The sequence below is a fragment of the Schistocerca serialis genome, chromosome 1, assembly GCF_023864345.2.
Source record: "Schistocerca serialis cubense isolate TAMUIC-IGC-003099 chromosome 1, iqSchSeri2.2, whole genome shotgun sequence".
NCBI lineage: Eukaryota > Metazoa > Arthropoda > Insecta > Orthoptera > Acrididae > Schistocerca > Schistocerca serialis.
This window is the reverse complement of record NC_064638.1, coordinates 1,139,282,061-1,139,294,943: the sequence shown is the minus strand read 5'-3', so window position 1 is coordinate 1,139,294,943 and position 12,883 is coordinate 1,139,282,061. Positions and strand designations below refer to the sequence as shown.

The window sequence follows — 12,883 nt, the reverse complement described above, 5'->3', positions numbered from 1 at the left end:
TGTGAGAATCATTGCACATAATACCTGTCGCGACTTACTAGGGGTTTACCGATCTTCTCTGGTTCCCTCTCGACACTCAATAGCGACTTTGGCTATCTTAAAAACAAATTAAAGTGACTTGACTGTGGAGAAACTAAGGCAGGCAGAAATCTGGACATACTTTGACTCTCTAAACAAGGCCGCACGTAGAGATAACAATAGTCTGTACGCTTTTGTTTTAGGAGTCCCCGTGTTAGGCGTGAAGCACCTTCAAGCACTGCTGCTATGCGTCACCCACGTGCTGGTCTTCAGCTTGCGCACCGACATGTCGGTGGGGGTCGTTGTCATGGCCAACAACACGGGTGGCAACCCTAACATCAAGGTGGGTACCTGCTGGCCGAACTGCTGGGCCCTCAGAACACTCACCTAGTGCACGCAACATGTAACTCCTATAAATACGGCTGATATGTAGTTTTTGTATTAATCACGGCCTTTGTTATAGGCTTATGTAAGTTGGTTTTAGTATTTGTGCTCAACGACTGAATGTGATGATAGTACAGGAACTCCAACTTTCTGTGTGGAGCAGGGTTCCAGTCCAATTCGTTTGTCATTCCTTTACCATTATTCCCACACAACTGTACGATTTTTCTGAAAAGTAGTGGTGTATTTATTTTATTATAGATGACTATTGAGACCTGTCTCTGGTAAAAGTTGAGACGTTTTCTATACGTGGATTCAGTCTGGCTCCCCATTCACCACTGCCACATATTCACCTTACGGGTTTCATTAATAACATATGAGTAAATAAACTGGCTATAGCCCTTTGCAGTAGTTAGCCTCAAGGTTCACTTGCGCTAAGAGCTATGCGCCATGTAACTGGTCATAAGTCATGACATGAATTCATATCACACTATTTATTACATAAACACAACTAAAAATAGAATTTCATAATAACAACAGACATTTGCCACGTTTTCCCATTGTTGCCAACCTATTATTGGGTGGGATACAAAGAAACAAAAGTATTGTAGGTGTACATGACCTACCACAACGTCATTTCTTTCTGAACTGCCCTTTGCCGTCTCTCTAAAATCTGTTTATAGATATGCCTCTCCCCACCAGTTTAGGAGATACAAGGTCACAAAAAGGAAGTATAAATGTATACTTCTTTGTAGAATGAAGCTGCCTGAAGGTCAGCGATACGTGTTGTTGTTGTAATCTTCAGTCCAGAGACTGGTTTGATGCAGCTTTCCATGCTACTCTATCCTGTGCAAGCTTGTTCCTCTCCCAGTACCTACTCTAACCTACATCCTTCTGAATCTGTTTAGTGTATTCATCTCTTGGTCTCCCTCTACGATTTTTACCCTCCACGCTGCCCTCTAAAACTAAACTGGTGATCCCTTGATGCCTCAGAATATGTCCTACCAACTGATCCCTTCTTCTAGTCAAGTTGTGCCACAAACTCCTCTTCTCCCCAATTCTAACAATACAATATCTCTTCATTAGTTATGTGATATACCCATCAATCTTCAGCATTCATCTATAGCACCTTATTACGAAAATGCTTCTATACTCTTCTTGTCCAAACTATTTATCGTCCACATTTCACTTCCATATATGGCTACACTACATACAAATACTTTCGGAAACGACTTCCTGACACTTAAATCCATACTCGATGTTAACAAATTTCTCTTCTTCAGAAACGCTTTCCTTGTCATTGCCATTCTATATCTTATATACTCTATACTTCGACCATCATCATTTATTTTGCTCCCCAAATAGCAAAACTCATTTAGTAGTTGAAGTGCCACATTTCCTAATCTAATTTCCTCAGCATCACCCGATTTTATTGAACTACATTCCATTATCATTGTTTTGCTTTTGTTGATGTTCATCTTACAATGTCATCAGCGAACCTCAAAGTTTTTATTTCTGCTCCATTGATTTTAATTCCTATTCCGAATTTTTCTCTTGTTTCCTTTACTGCTTGCTCAATATACAGATTGAATAACATCAGGGATAGGCTACAACACTGTCCCACTCAGTTCCCAACCACTGCTTCCCTTTTGTATCCCTCGACTCTTGTAACTGTCATCTGGTTTCCGTACAAATTGTAAATAGCCTTTTGCTCCCTGTATTTTATCCCTGCCACCCTCAGAATTTGAAAGAGAGTATTCCAGCCAACATTGTCAAAAGCTTTCTCTAAGTCCACAAATGCTAGAAACATATGTTTGCCTTTCCTTAATCTAGCTTCTAAGATAAGTCATAGGGTCAGTATTGCCTCACGTTTTCCAATATTTCTAATGGAATCCAAACTGATCTTCCCTGAGTTCGGCTTCTACCAGTTTTTCCATTCATCTGTAAATATATAGCGTTAGTATTTTGCAGCCGTGACTTATTCGGTAATTTTCACATATGTCAACACCTGCTTTCTTTGGGATTGGAATTATTATATTCTTCTTGATGTCTGAGGGTATTTCACCTGTCTCATACATCTTGCTCACCAGATGGTAGAGTTTTGTCAGGACTGGCTCTCCCAAGGCTGTCAGTAGTTCTAATGGAATGTTGTCTACTCCCGGGGCCTTGTTTCGACTTAGGTCTTTCAGTGCTCTGTCAAACTCTTGATGCAGTATCATATCTCCCATTTCATCTACATCTACATTTTCATTTCTATAATATTCTCCTCAAGTACATCGCCCTTCTATAGACCCTCTATATACTCCTTCCACCTTTCTGCATTCCCTTCTTTGCTTAGAACTGGGTTTCCATCTGAACTCTTGATATTCACACAAGTGGTTCTCTTTTCCCCAAAGGTCTCTTTAATTTTCCTGTAGGTAGTATCTATCTTACCCCTAATGAGACAAGCTTCTACATCCTCATATTTGCCCTCTAGCCATCCCTGCTTAGCCATTTTGCACTTCCTGTCGATCTCATTTTTGAGACGTTAGTATTCCTTTTTCCCTGCTTCACTTACTACATTTTTATATTTTGTCCTTTCATCAGTTAAATTCAATATCTCTTCTGTTACCCGAGGATTTCTACTAGCCCTCGTCTTTTTACCTACTTGATCCTCTGCTGCCTTCACTACTTCATCCCTCAAAGGTACCCATTCTTCTTCTACTGTATTTTCTGCCCCCATTCTTGTCAATCGTTCCCTAATGCTCTCCCTGAAACTCTGTACAACCTATGGTTTAGTCAGTTTATCCAGGTCCCATCTCCGTAAATTCATACATTTTTGCAGTTTCTTCAGTTTTAATCTACAGATCATAACCAATAAATTGTGGTCAGAGTCCACATTTGACCCTGGAAATGTCTTACAATTTAAAACCTGGTTCCTAGATCCCTGTCTTACCATTATATAATCTATCTGAAACCTTCCAGTATCTCCTGGCATCTTCCATGTATACAACCTTCTTTCATGATTCTTGAACCAAGTGTTAGCTATGATTATGCTCTGTGCATAATTCTACCAGGCGGCTTCCTCTTTCATCTCTTACCCCCATTCCATATTCATCTACTACTTTTCCTTCTCCTTCTTTTCCTACTATCGGATTCCAGTCACCCAGGACTATTAAATTTTCGTCTCTCATCACTATCTGAATTATTTCTTTTATCTCACCATACATTTTTTCATTCTCTTCATCATCTGCAGAGCTAGTTGGCAAATAAACTTGTACTACTGTGGTAGGTGTGGGTTTCGTTCCTATCGTGGCCACAATAATGCCTTCACTATGCTGTTTGTAGTAGATTACCCACATTCCTGGTTTTTATTAATTATGAAAACTACTCCTGCATTACCCCTACTTGAGTTTGTATTTACAACCTGGTATTCACCTGACCAGAAGTCTTGTTCTTCCTGCCACCGAACTTCACTAATTTCCACTGCATCTAACTTTAATCTATCCATTTCCCTTTATAAATTTTATAACCTACTTGCCCGATTAAGGGATCTGACATTCCATGCTCTGACCCATGGAAAGCCAGTTTTCTTTCTCCTGATAACGATGTTCTCTTGAGTAGTCCCCGCCTGGAGGTCGGAATGGGGGACTATTTTACCTCCAGAATATTTTACCCAAGAGGACGCTATCAATATTTATCCATACAATAAAGCTGCATGCCCTCGGAAAAAAATTATGGCTGCAGTTTTCCCTTGCTTTCAGCCATTCGCAGTACCAGCTGTTTTGGTTAGTGTTTCAAAGCCAGATCAGTCAATCATCCAGACTGTTGCCCCTGCAAATAATGAAAAGGTTTCTGCCCCTCTTGAGGAACTACGCGTTTGTCTGGCCTCTCAGCAGATACTCATCCATTGCGGTTGCATCTACGGTATGGCTATCTGTATCACTGAGGTACGCCAGCCTCCCCACCAATGGCAAGGTCCATGGTTCATGGGGGGGTCACTGATATATAGTCTTGATTCAAAAGAAGTTGTCAATTAAATATTAAATTTGTCAGGATGTATATTAATGTGGTAGCAACCTTATTTGAGCCAGCTGTTATTTACACAACCTGTTCTGTCATATTAGCAAAAGTAAATAAGTGTGATATTTACGAAATTTATAAAACGACCGGGGATTGGAGTGAGAAATCTTATAATCTTAAAGAAATTTTTTGTCATGTTTCCAAAACTAGTCTGAGATATTGCTAGTCCATAATATTTCTCATTTTATGGAAAATTTAATGTTATAAATACTATTTTAGTAATATTAATTAAACTGGAATCTTTCTGTAAAACATGATGATTTGTCCTCCTGCATTAACTGAATGAATATTACTTTTTAAAACAGTCATTTAATTGAATTTTATTATTGCACCACAATTTCCTTTGTTATTACGTGGAGAAAATATATTTTTTTGTAAAGGTTATTCCTCTCCATGATAAGCTGAACGCTACAGCATCCGTTTTTCATGACTGTGTAAAGAAACATCCACAGTTTGGAAGTTATTTTTATTACAAAGAATGTGTTTCATCTGGTTAAGGGCTTTATCGGGTTTTAAGAAAATCTATCGAGAGTATTTCAAACCACTGGCTGGAAAGACAGATGTCATAACTGATAGTGAATGAACAATCTAAAAGAGATTTGTGTTGGATAAGACCAGCTTGTAAATCGTGAACACCACCCAACGAAGTGGAGCATCACATAAATCTGAAAATTGGTTAAGAAGGCCTAAGCTTTATACAACGTAGCAACACTGGAACTAGCTACTTTCAGATTTATATGACGTATGTGTGGCACTACAGTGCACTTTGTTTGGTGATGTGCATGTTTTACAAGTCCATCAGAAATATTTTTTAGTTAATTTATTCATCATCAGTTCTGACCAAACTGCGATATGATATGCTCATGATAAATTTTCATAAAATATGATGTACCCTTAACCAGGTGAAATGCTTTATTTGTAATAAGAATAATTTGGCAACAGAGACTCTTTCTTTATACATATTCTGTTTTGCACAGAAACACAAAGTGACTTGAGAACAGCCTAGAAGGCTCAAACTAGTTGAGAAGAAATAAAATTAATGCAATGAATGTGGAAAACACCAACTTATTTTAATAAATTTATTGCTGTGGTATCTACTGTGAAGAAAGTTTATGATATGCTACCATAAAAAAATAAGGGTGAAATCCAATGTTATCAGTACATAAAAATTAGATTGTTGAAGAGTATTAAAAGCATAAAATAAAATGTACTGTTGAAAGTACTCCTAAGCTTCATCAATGTTATTATTAAACTTATAACACAAGTCGCTAAAAAGTGGAAATGTATAGTGATATTATGCAGATCAAATACGAAATTCATGCTAAATTTAAACAGAAGTTCTGGTTCAAATGTCATTTACATCTTGCACCTCTACAAGGAAAAATGTTCACTTCAGTGCAATGTAATTTAATACTCAGATTAGTTAATGAGTATTCATATCTTGTGAGCAAAAAATTTAGACACACATATAAACAAATGAACAATGGCATAGTTCATGTTCAAATGTAAGCAACTTATAAATGTGAAGAAGTAATCTACAATAACTTAAAATTTTTGAATTTATAGAAGCAGAGCTAGATCTCCCGAATAATGAAATTTAATCTACCTTTCAAACTCGAAAGTAGTATGATTAAAAATCTTATAGACTATAAAAAATAACCTTAGATATGGCACAACTCCCCATTGTAAATAAAAAAAATTGCTTCTAAAATCTCTGAAATCATTACAGAGCAAACAAAACACAATGCCACAGGCAGTTACCAGATAAGGGCTAACCAAAATACAATGTGATATATTAACAAGAAATCAAATAAACATGACACACGTAGAGGCAACACATTGGTAATAATACGAAAAGATGACCATCTCAATAAAATTTATAAGTTTCTTTGTAAAGAATGATATAATTATGTTAAAACATGATCCTATAAACAAATTGAATCCAAAAATCAAAGAAGTCCTTAAAATTTCAATTTTCACTTATAAAGGGATAAAGGAATGCACAGTTCTGAACTCCCAAAACCCAGCAATACAAGCACTACCAAAAGTCCATAAAAAGGACATACCTATCAACCCTATTTTTAGTAGTATTGATGGTTCTTCCTATTTATATGGAAAAAGCTCAGTTATCTACACAAAATGCTCTACACAAATGAAAATAAACGCACAATAAAAATACACATGAATTCATTAACTAAATCAAAAATACATGTGTACTTGATAACAATAAACTGGTTTCTTCTGACATAATTAATCTTTACACAAGTATTCCTATTAAGGAAATCATTAATAGAGTTAAAATAATGTAATTAAATACATGTAACTAATTCCAGCTGAAAGCCACAAGTTCATTCAACTATTATAACTCACTCTGTCATATAACTGATTTTGCTTACAAAACAGTTTAGAGTGATGGGTAATTGCATGGCAGGAACCTTAGCCAACATTCATTAAACATATTAAAGTAAGAAGTTTTGAGAAATTTAAGCATACAGCAGACAAAATATTTTATTACAAATGGTATGGTGATGACGCATTAATCCTACCACATGGTAAAGAAGAAGACATTGCCACCATGCATTACAACCAAATAGTATGCACAATAAAATCAAATTCACATACAAAATTGAACTAAATAACTTTATTAACTTCTTACTTGTCACAGTAAGAAAAGAAAATTCACAGCACTAATTTTCAATTTTTTGAAAACCAGTGTTTACAGACACACTAATCAATAATTAATCATTCCACACACAAACCCATAGAAGAAATATTTTCATTCAGTGATATGGAGATAAATTTTCAACCTGAAGAAAATGAGACGAAACAAAAATTAGTATTACCAGAAATTTTACCTGAAGTACATTATTTCAGATCAAAAATATCTAAAAGAATAGATATAAAAAGAAAATTAAGCGAAAATCGGATGGAGATAAAATTACTCTAAAAAGAGAGTAAGCCAAACAAAAAACAAAATTTTTTGTTATGCTCTTTTAAAGAATCATTTGAAATGAAATAGCCAAAACTTTTAAAAATACAAATATCGAAATTATGTCTCTTGCTAGAAACAATATTAGTAATATAAGACATATCACAAGTACAACAGAGCCATTTAATTAGTCAGGGATCTACAAAACTTGATGTGGTGATTCTGACAGAATATACATTGAACAAATTGGTAGAGAGTTTCAGGTATGTTCAAGAGAGCACATAAAATGTAATGATGGCAGCACAACATCTCCAAGGCAACAAACTTACACTCAAAAACATTAATGAAATGCTCGAAAATTTACATTATGCTAAGAAATGGAAGCAAATTAATATCTTAGAAGAAATCGAAATTTCCAGTCATTTAAATAGCCATCCTGATACACTTCTTAATAAGTAAATAGATCTTCAGAACACAAAATCCCTGGATAACTTCTGGCACATTCTGCTAATCACCAGTCAGAGAGCATATATAGAATAAAGTGAAATTTTGAAATATAATCTCTCCTCACTATACACTTTAATATTTATTTTAATTTCATTTTATGTCATTTTACACACTGTTTTATTTCTTACTATTTTTAACTTTTGTCATCTACACAAATAAATATACAGTTTTAGTAATTGAAATCATTGCTCCAGTTATTCCATGCTTAGCTTTTTCTCTTTGATCGGTCTAATACCTTTGTAAGTGCTAAGCTGTCAAACCAAAAAGACAGTACTTGTGAACCAAAATGAATAGAAAAAAATCGAAGACCTCTGATTTCAGTTTTCTATTGCAGGTAAACGCATTTAAAACACGTTTACACATGTGATTACATTTCTATTCCTGGAGGTAATATAACATTTCTGATTTTATAGAGAACCACAAAATAACTAGAGAATGGCCTAGAAGACTGAAACTAATTGTGAAAAAATAAAATAAATACAGCAAAAGTGTAAAATGCCACCTTCTTTCAATAAATCCATTGCTTTGGTATCAGCTATGAAGAAAACGAAGGAAAAGAGTTTTAGCAGTAGCCAAATTAGAAGGTCCCTCATGAAACCTATTATACTATTAAGGATTCTAGTTTTTATAGATTCTCAATTCATGTTAATGAAACATGGTGTAATGAACTAGTTACTTCAACACTAGGAATATGGGTTTCATACAGGAATCCTAAAATACCATTTATGAAGGATTGTGTGGTATCTACTGAATCAGTAAGCAGTCAGTAACATTTCACTACTGTCCTGTCTTATGTATAAAAAATGAAATTTCGTGGTTGCAGTTCAGATAGGTGTCAAAGGGTCTGTTGCTTCGCGTCGCGATCGACTTTGCTTCAGTAATCGATAATCGATTATGAAACTCTTTCTGAAAGAGTGGAATTTAGCACTATAATTAATGTGTCGAATAGAATAGTTGGCAGATGGAATGTGTAGCGTCTATTTGCGGCTTGTCGAAACCCCTACTGCCGCATGCAGATCACCGGGAAAATGGTATTCCAGCCTGTCTGAAAGAACAATGGGAATACTGCTCTGAGGGAACTCAGATAGTTATTTCAGGACTTGACACTTGCCAAGTTACTTATGCATCAACGCACAGCTACACGAGATTTGGCTAAACAGGCGACAACATTGTTAGTGGAGCTGAAAAAGGAGATGAAAATATCAAATGTGGATATAACATGAATTAAAGTTAAAGAAATAAAAGCCTTAGGGATTGCCAATAGAATTGTATCTCTGCAGGTAATGCAATGGACTTGGACGAGGAATTGTACCGAATGCATACTTTCTTGAAAAGATGTTAAATAAAACGTCGGTAATGAAGTACAAACGAATTATATTAGGGATGCTGGGAAAACTCGGTTAGGAAGTGATGTCTATAGACTACCTTAGTTCTCAAACAAGGATTTGGTTATATCAACTGTCCATATGTGCTCCTCTCAATGTTACGATAACTACCTGCTTCTGCGCTTCCTGATACTTGACCATAGATTGGGCCCCTTTTACATATTCAACTAAAATAAATTACAGAGGTTTTAATGACTCCATAGCTGTTTCGTCATGGTGTTCAGTCTTGAATACTGTCTGGCTCGTCTTGTTTACCCTCTCAGCCTGAAGGTATGCTGACAACTATCCTGTAACGTCTAGTAAGACAACATCAAAAACCATTTACCTTCCACGTCTCACATGTAGCAGAATACTCAATAATCAAAGACTTGTGAATGGCTTTATTTTGTCCAAAGGACTACGGCTGGAGCCAATCTGAGACGAGCACCATCCTGAGCTCCTTCTTCTGGGGCTATGTGGTGATGTTGGCGCCTGCCGGATGGGTGGCGGACAGGTTCGATGCGAAGAACTTGTTTTCGGCCTCGCTCATCCTCTCCGGTATCCTCACCATGCTCACAGAGGTGGCTGCAGACACTGGCGGTGTGGTGCTCGTCTGTGCGTTCAGAGTAGTCATGGGTATCTCTCAGGTACGTGGCTGTGACATCCTTACCAGGAAGACATTATTCGTGTAGTATCTACTCCGCTCACAGCACTCAGAGTAACTACATGAACACAGGGTACAACTTCACATTCTGCATCCAAATTGAATCCGCGAAACAACATAATGCACGACGCTTAAGGCGTGAAATAAAACAGGTTATAGCATCATTGTGACACATGACACATATGTGCAGACTTATGTTATGCTGTAAGATAGGACACTTACAGTATGCCTGCAACATACTCAATATCAATATAGGCAATTGACATACATGATGCAAAACTAAATTTCATACAACAGACGAAACTAACCAGCATGGCTTAAGATTGTTGCAGAAGCATACTGTAGACATCAGCAAGGCGTAAGTGTGGTAGCAATCCTTGGGCGGACAGAGACTCAAGTACCTCACAATAGAGGTCTATGGACCAGGCTGACTGCTACACCCAGATGATTTGCAGAAGAACTGTTCTTCGTGAGTAGATATGAAATGTGGGTACTACTATAAATTTGATCTTTACATGGAAAATTATATCTTTCTCATGAATATCTAGAAACATTCACAATACAATCATACCATTAGTTTAAAAGTACAAGGCCGTGCAATAACCAAGTTCCTCCATTTCCTAAACAAAGTACGCACAATATACAATGTTAAAATAGTTTTTATTGGCATTATACAATGCTTCAGTTATTTTCTACGTAGTCGACATGTTTTCCCAAGCATTTTTTGTTACGTGACCGAAGCTTTTCCAAGACTGTTTGTACTAGGTTGGGTTCTGTGCTAGTAACTAGTTCTTGGGTGTTAATGTGACTTCTTCACCAGTGTTGACACGCTTACCTTCAAGACGACCTTTGAGTTTAGGGAACATATGAAAATAACTTTTGAGAAGAACTGGCGCATATGAATCTTCCGACCGCCGCCTGGGTCATTCGTGCTGAGTGATTCAGACCATTGACATGATGGGAGACAACTTTGCGACAGAAAAATCCAAGACATTTTCTTTTGGTGGCAGCTCGCAGATTCCTCAAGACATTACAGCACTTCTCTGCATTAATTGTGGTGTTGCGAGGCAGGTAGTGAACGAGTAACAATGTGTCGCAGCACCAAATGAGGGTTGACATTACTTTCCCTGTGGAATGTACGACCTTCGCCTTTTTTGGGCACTTAGCTCGGTTTCTTCCATGCCATACCCTGATGTTTCGCCTCAGGTGTCGAACGATGGAGTCAGGTCTCAATCCCATGCGAATACTCACACAGCCTTCTGCATAGACAGAGGTTAAGCCCCGATGTATGTCGACGGCAGACTTGTTTTGCAGCGGAAAACCGAATAACAGAGCGCAGCTCACAAGTGGACAAACGTTATAGTCCTTGACTCCATGCCAACTGGCAGCATACTGGCAAGATACTGCAGTAATCGTGGTAAGCCAGTGTTAGCGTTGTAAACACTTACTAGTCGAACTCCCCAGTCCTCGCATGTCACGGGTGTTTGATTTTGCAGAGAAATAAAATAGGGAAATTTACTGCTGGATGACCCTCGTAAAACCTTTCGTAATCATATTTGAAACACATGCTTACATTACGTCCAGCATGCTTTTGAGGGTAGGTATCTTAACTTCCATGTCTAAATTATTAAACTTCTTTTCAGGTTCGACAATGATGAATTTCCATTTGTTTTATATCACGCTCTAGAGTCATAGCTTCATCTATCAGATTACCTAAGTTTTTAGATGCTATGACAGCTATTTAAATTATCTCAGGATAAAATTATAACTATTTTCAAATTATCCGCACCCTTCTTGCCTGCTAATTAGCCTTTTACACACCAATCTCAAAAAAACGAACACCTATATCTTTCCGTGCGAGCTCTGATTGCCATTATTTTGTTATGGTGATGGTTTTATCTGTACCATTCTAAAATAAAGATAAAAAACGAACACCTATATCTTTCCGTGCGAGCTCTGATTTCCATTATTTTGTTATGGTGATGGTTTTATCTGTACCATTCTAAAATAAAGATAAAAAACGAACACCTATATCTTTCCGTGCGAGCTCTGATTTCCATTGTTTTGTTAAAGTGATGGTTTTATCTGTACCATTCTAAAATAAAGATTTGTGCTTTTTCGCTAGGTATTATAGATTTTGGTGCCCTGATTTGCATGTGAAATCAGTTACGATGAATCCAAAATTGTGAACAAAACCCTTGGTACATTTTAGAACAGAAAAAGTAGTGTTTCTACATTGACATCAACATGGATACTCTGCAAATCACACTTAAGTGCCTGACAAGGGCTTCATCGAACCACCTTCACAATAATTCTCTATTATTCCAATCTAAAAAAAACGAACACCTATATCTTTCCGTGCGAGTTCTGATTTCCATTATTTTGTTATGGTGATGGTTTTTCCCTATGTGGGTTGGCGTCAGCAAAATATTTTCGCATTCGGAGGAGAAAGTTGGTAATTGAAATTTTGTGAGAAGATCCTGCAGCAACGAAAACCGCCTTTGTTTCAATGATGTGCACCCCAAATGCTGTATCATGTTAGTGACCCTCTCTTCCCTATTTCACGATAACACAAAACTGTGCAGCTCTTCTTTGAACTTTCTCTGTGTACTCCGTTAATCCTATCTGTAAGGATCCCAGACTGCGCAGCAGTTCTCCAATAAAGCTTGGACAAACGTAGCGTAGGTAGTGTCTTTAGTAGCTCTGTTACATTTTCTAAATTTTCTGCCAATAAAAAATAGTATTTGGTTTGCTTTACCCACAACATTTTCTACGTGTTATTTACAATTTTGTAATTATAATTTCTAGGTATTTAGTTGAATTGGCGGATTTTAGATTTGACTGATTTGTCGTGTAACCGAAGTTCATTGGATTCCATTTGGCGCGCATGTGGATGATCTCGCACTTTTCATTGTTTAGGGTCAATTGTCAATTTCTCACGATAGATATGTCTTTTCT

General features: G+C 36.9%; 1 protein-coding gene across 1 annotated transcript in view; it reads left to right on the top strand.

The window, feature by feature from the left end:
• The first annotated feature begins 304 nt into the window (after positions 1 to 304).
• The window catches only part of LOC126455956 (vesicular glutamate transporter 2-like), a 70,611-nt gene continuing 58,032 nt past the window's right edge, over positions 305 to 12,883 (top strand). Inside the window, exons 1-3 of the mRNA XM_050091716.1 lie at positions 305 to 361; positions 482 to 487; positions 9,678 to 9,908. Of these exons, the coding sequence (XP_049947673.1) occupies positions 305 to 361; positions 482 to 487; positions 9,678 to 9,908 (294 nt within the window). The remainder of the gene's footprint in view (positions 362 to 481; positions 488 to 9,677; positions 9,909 to 12,883) is intronic.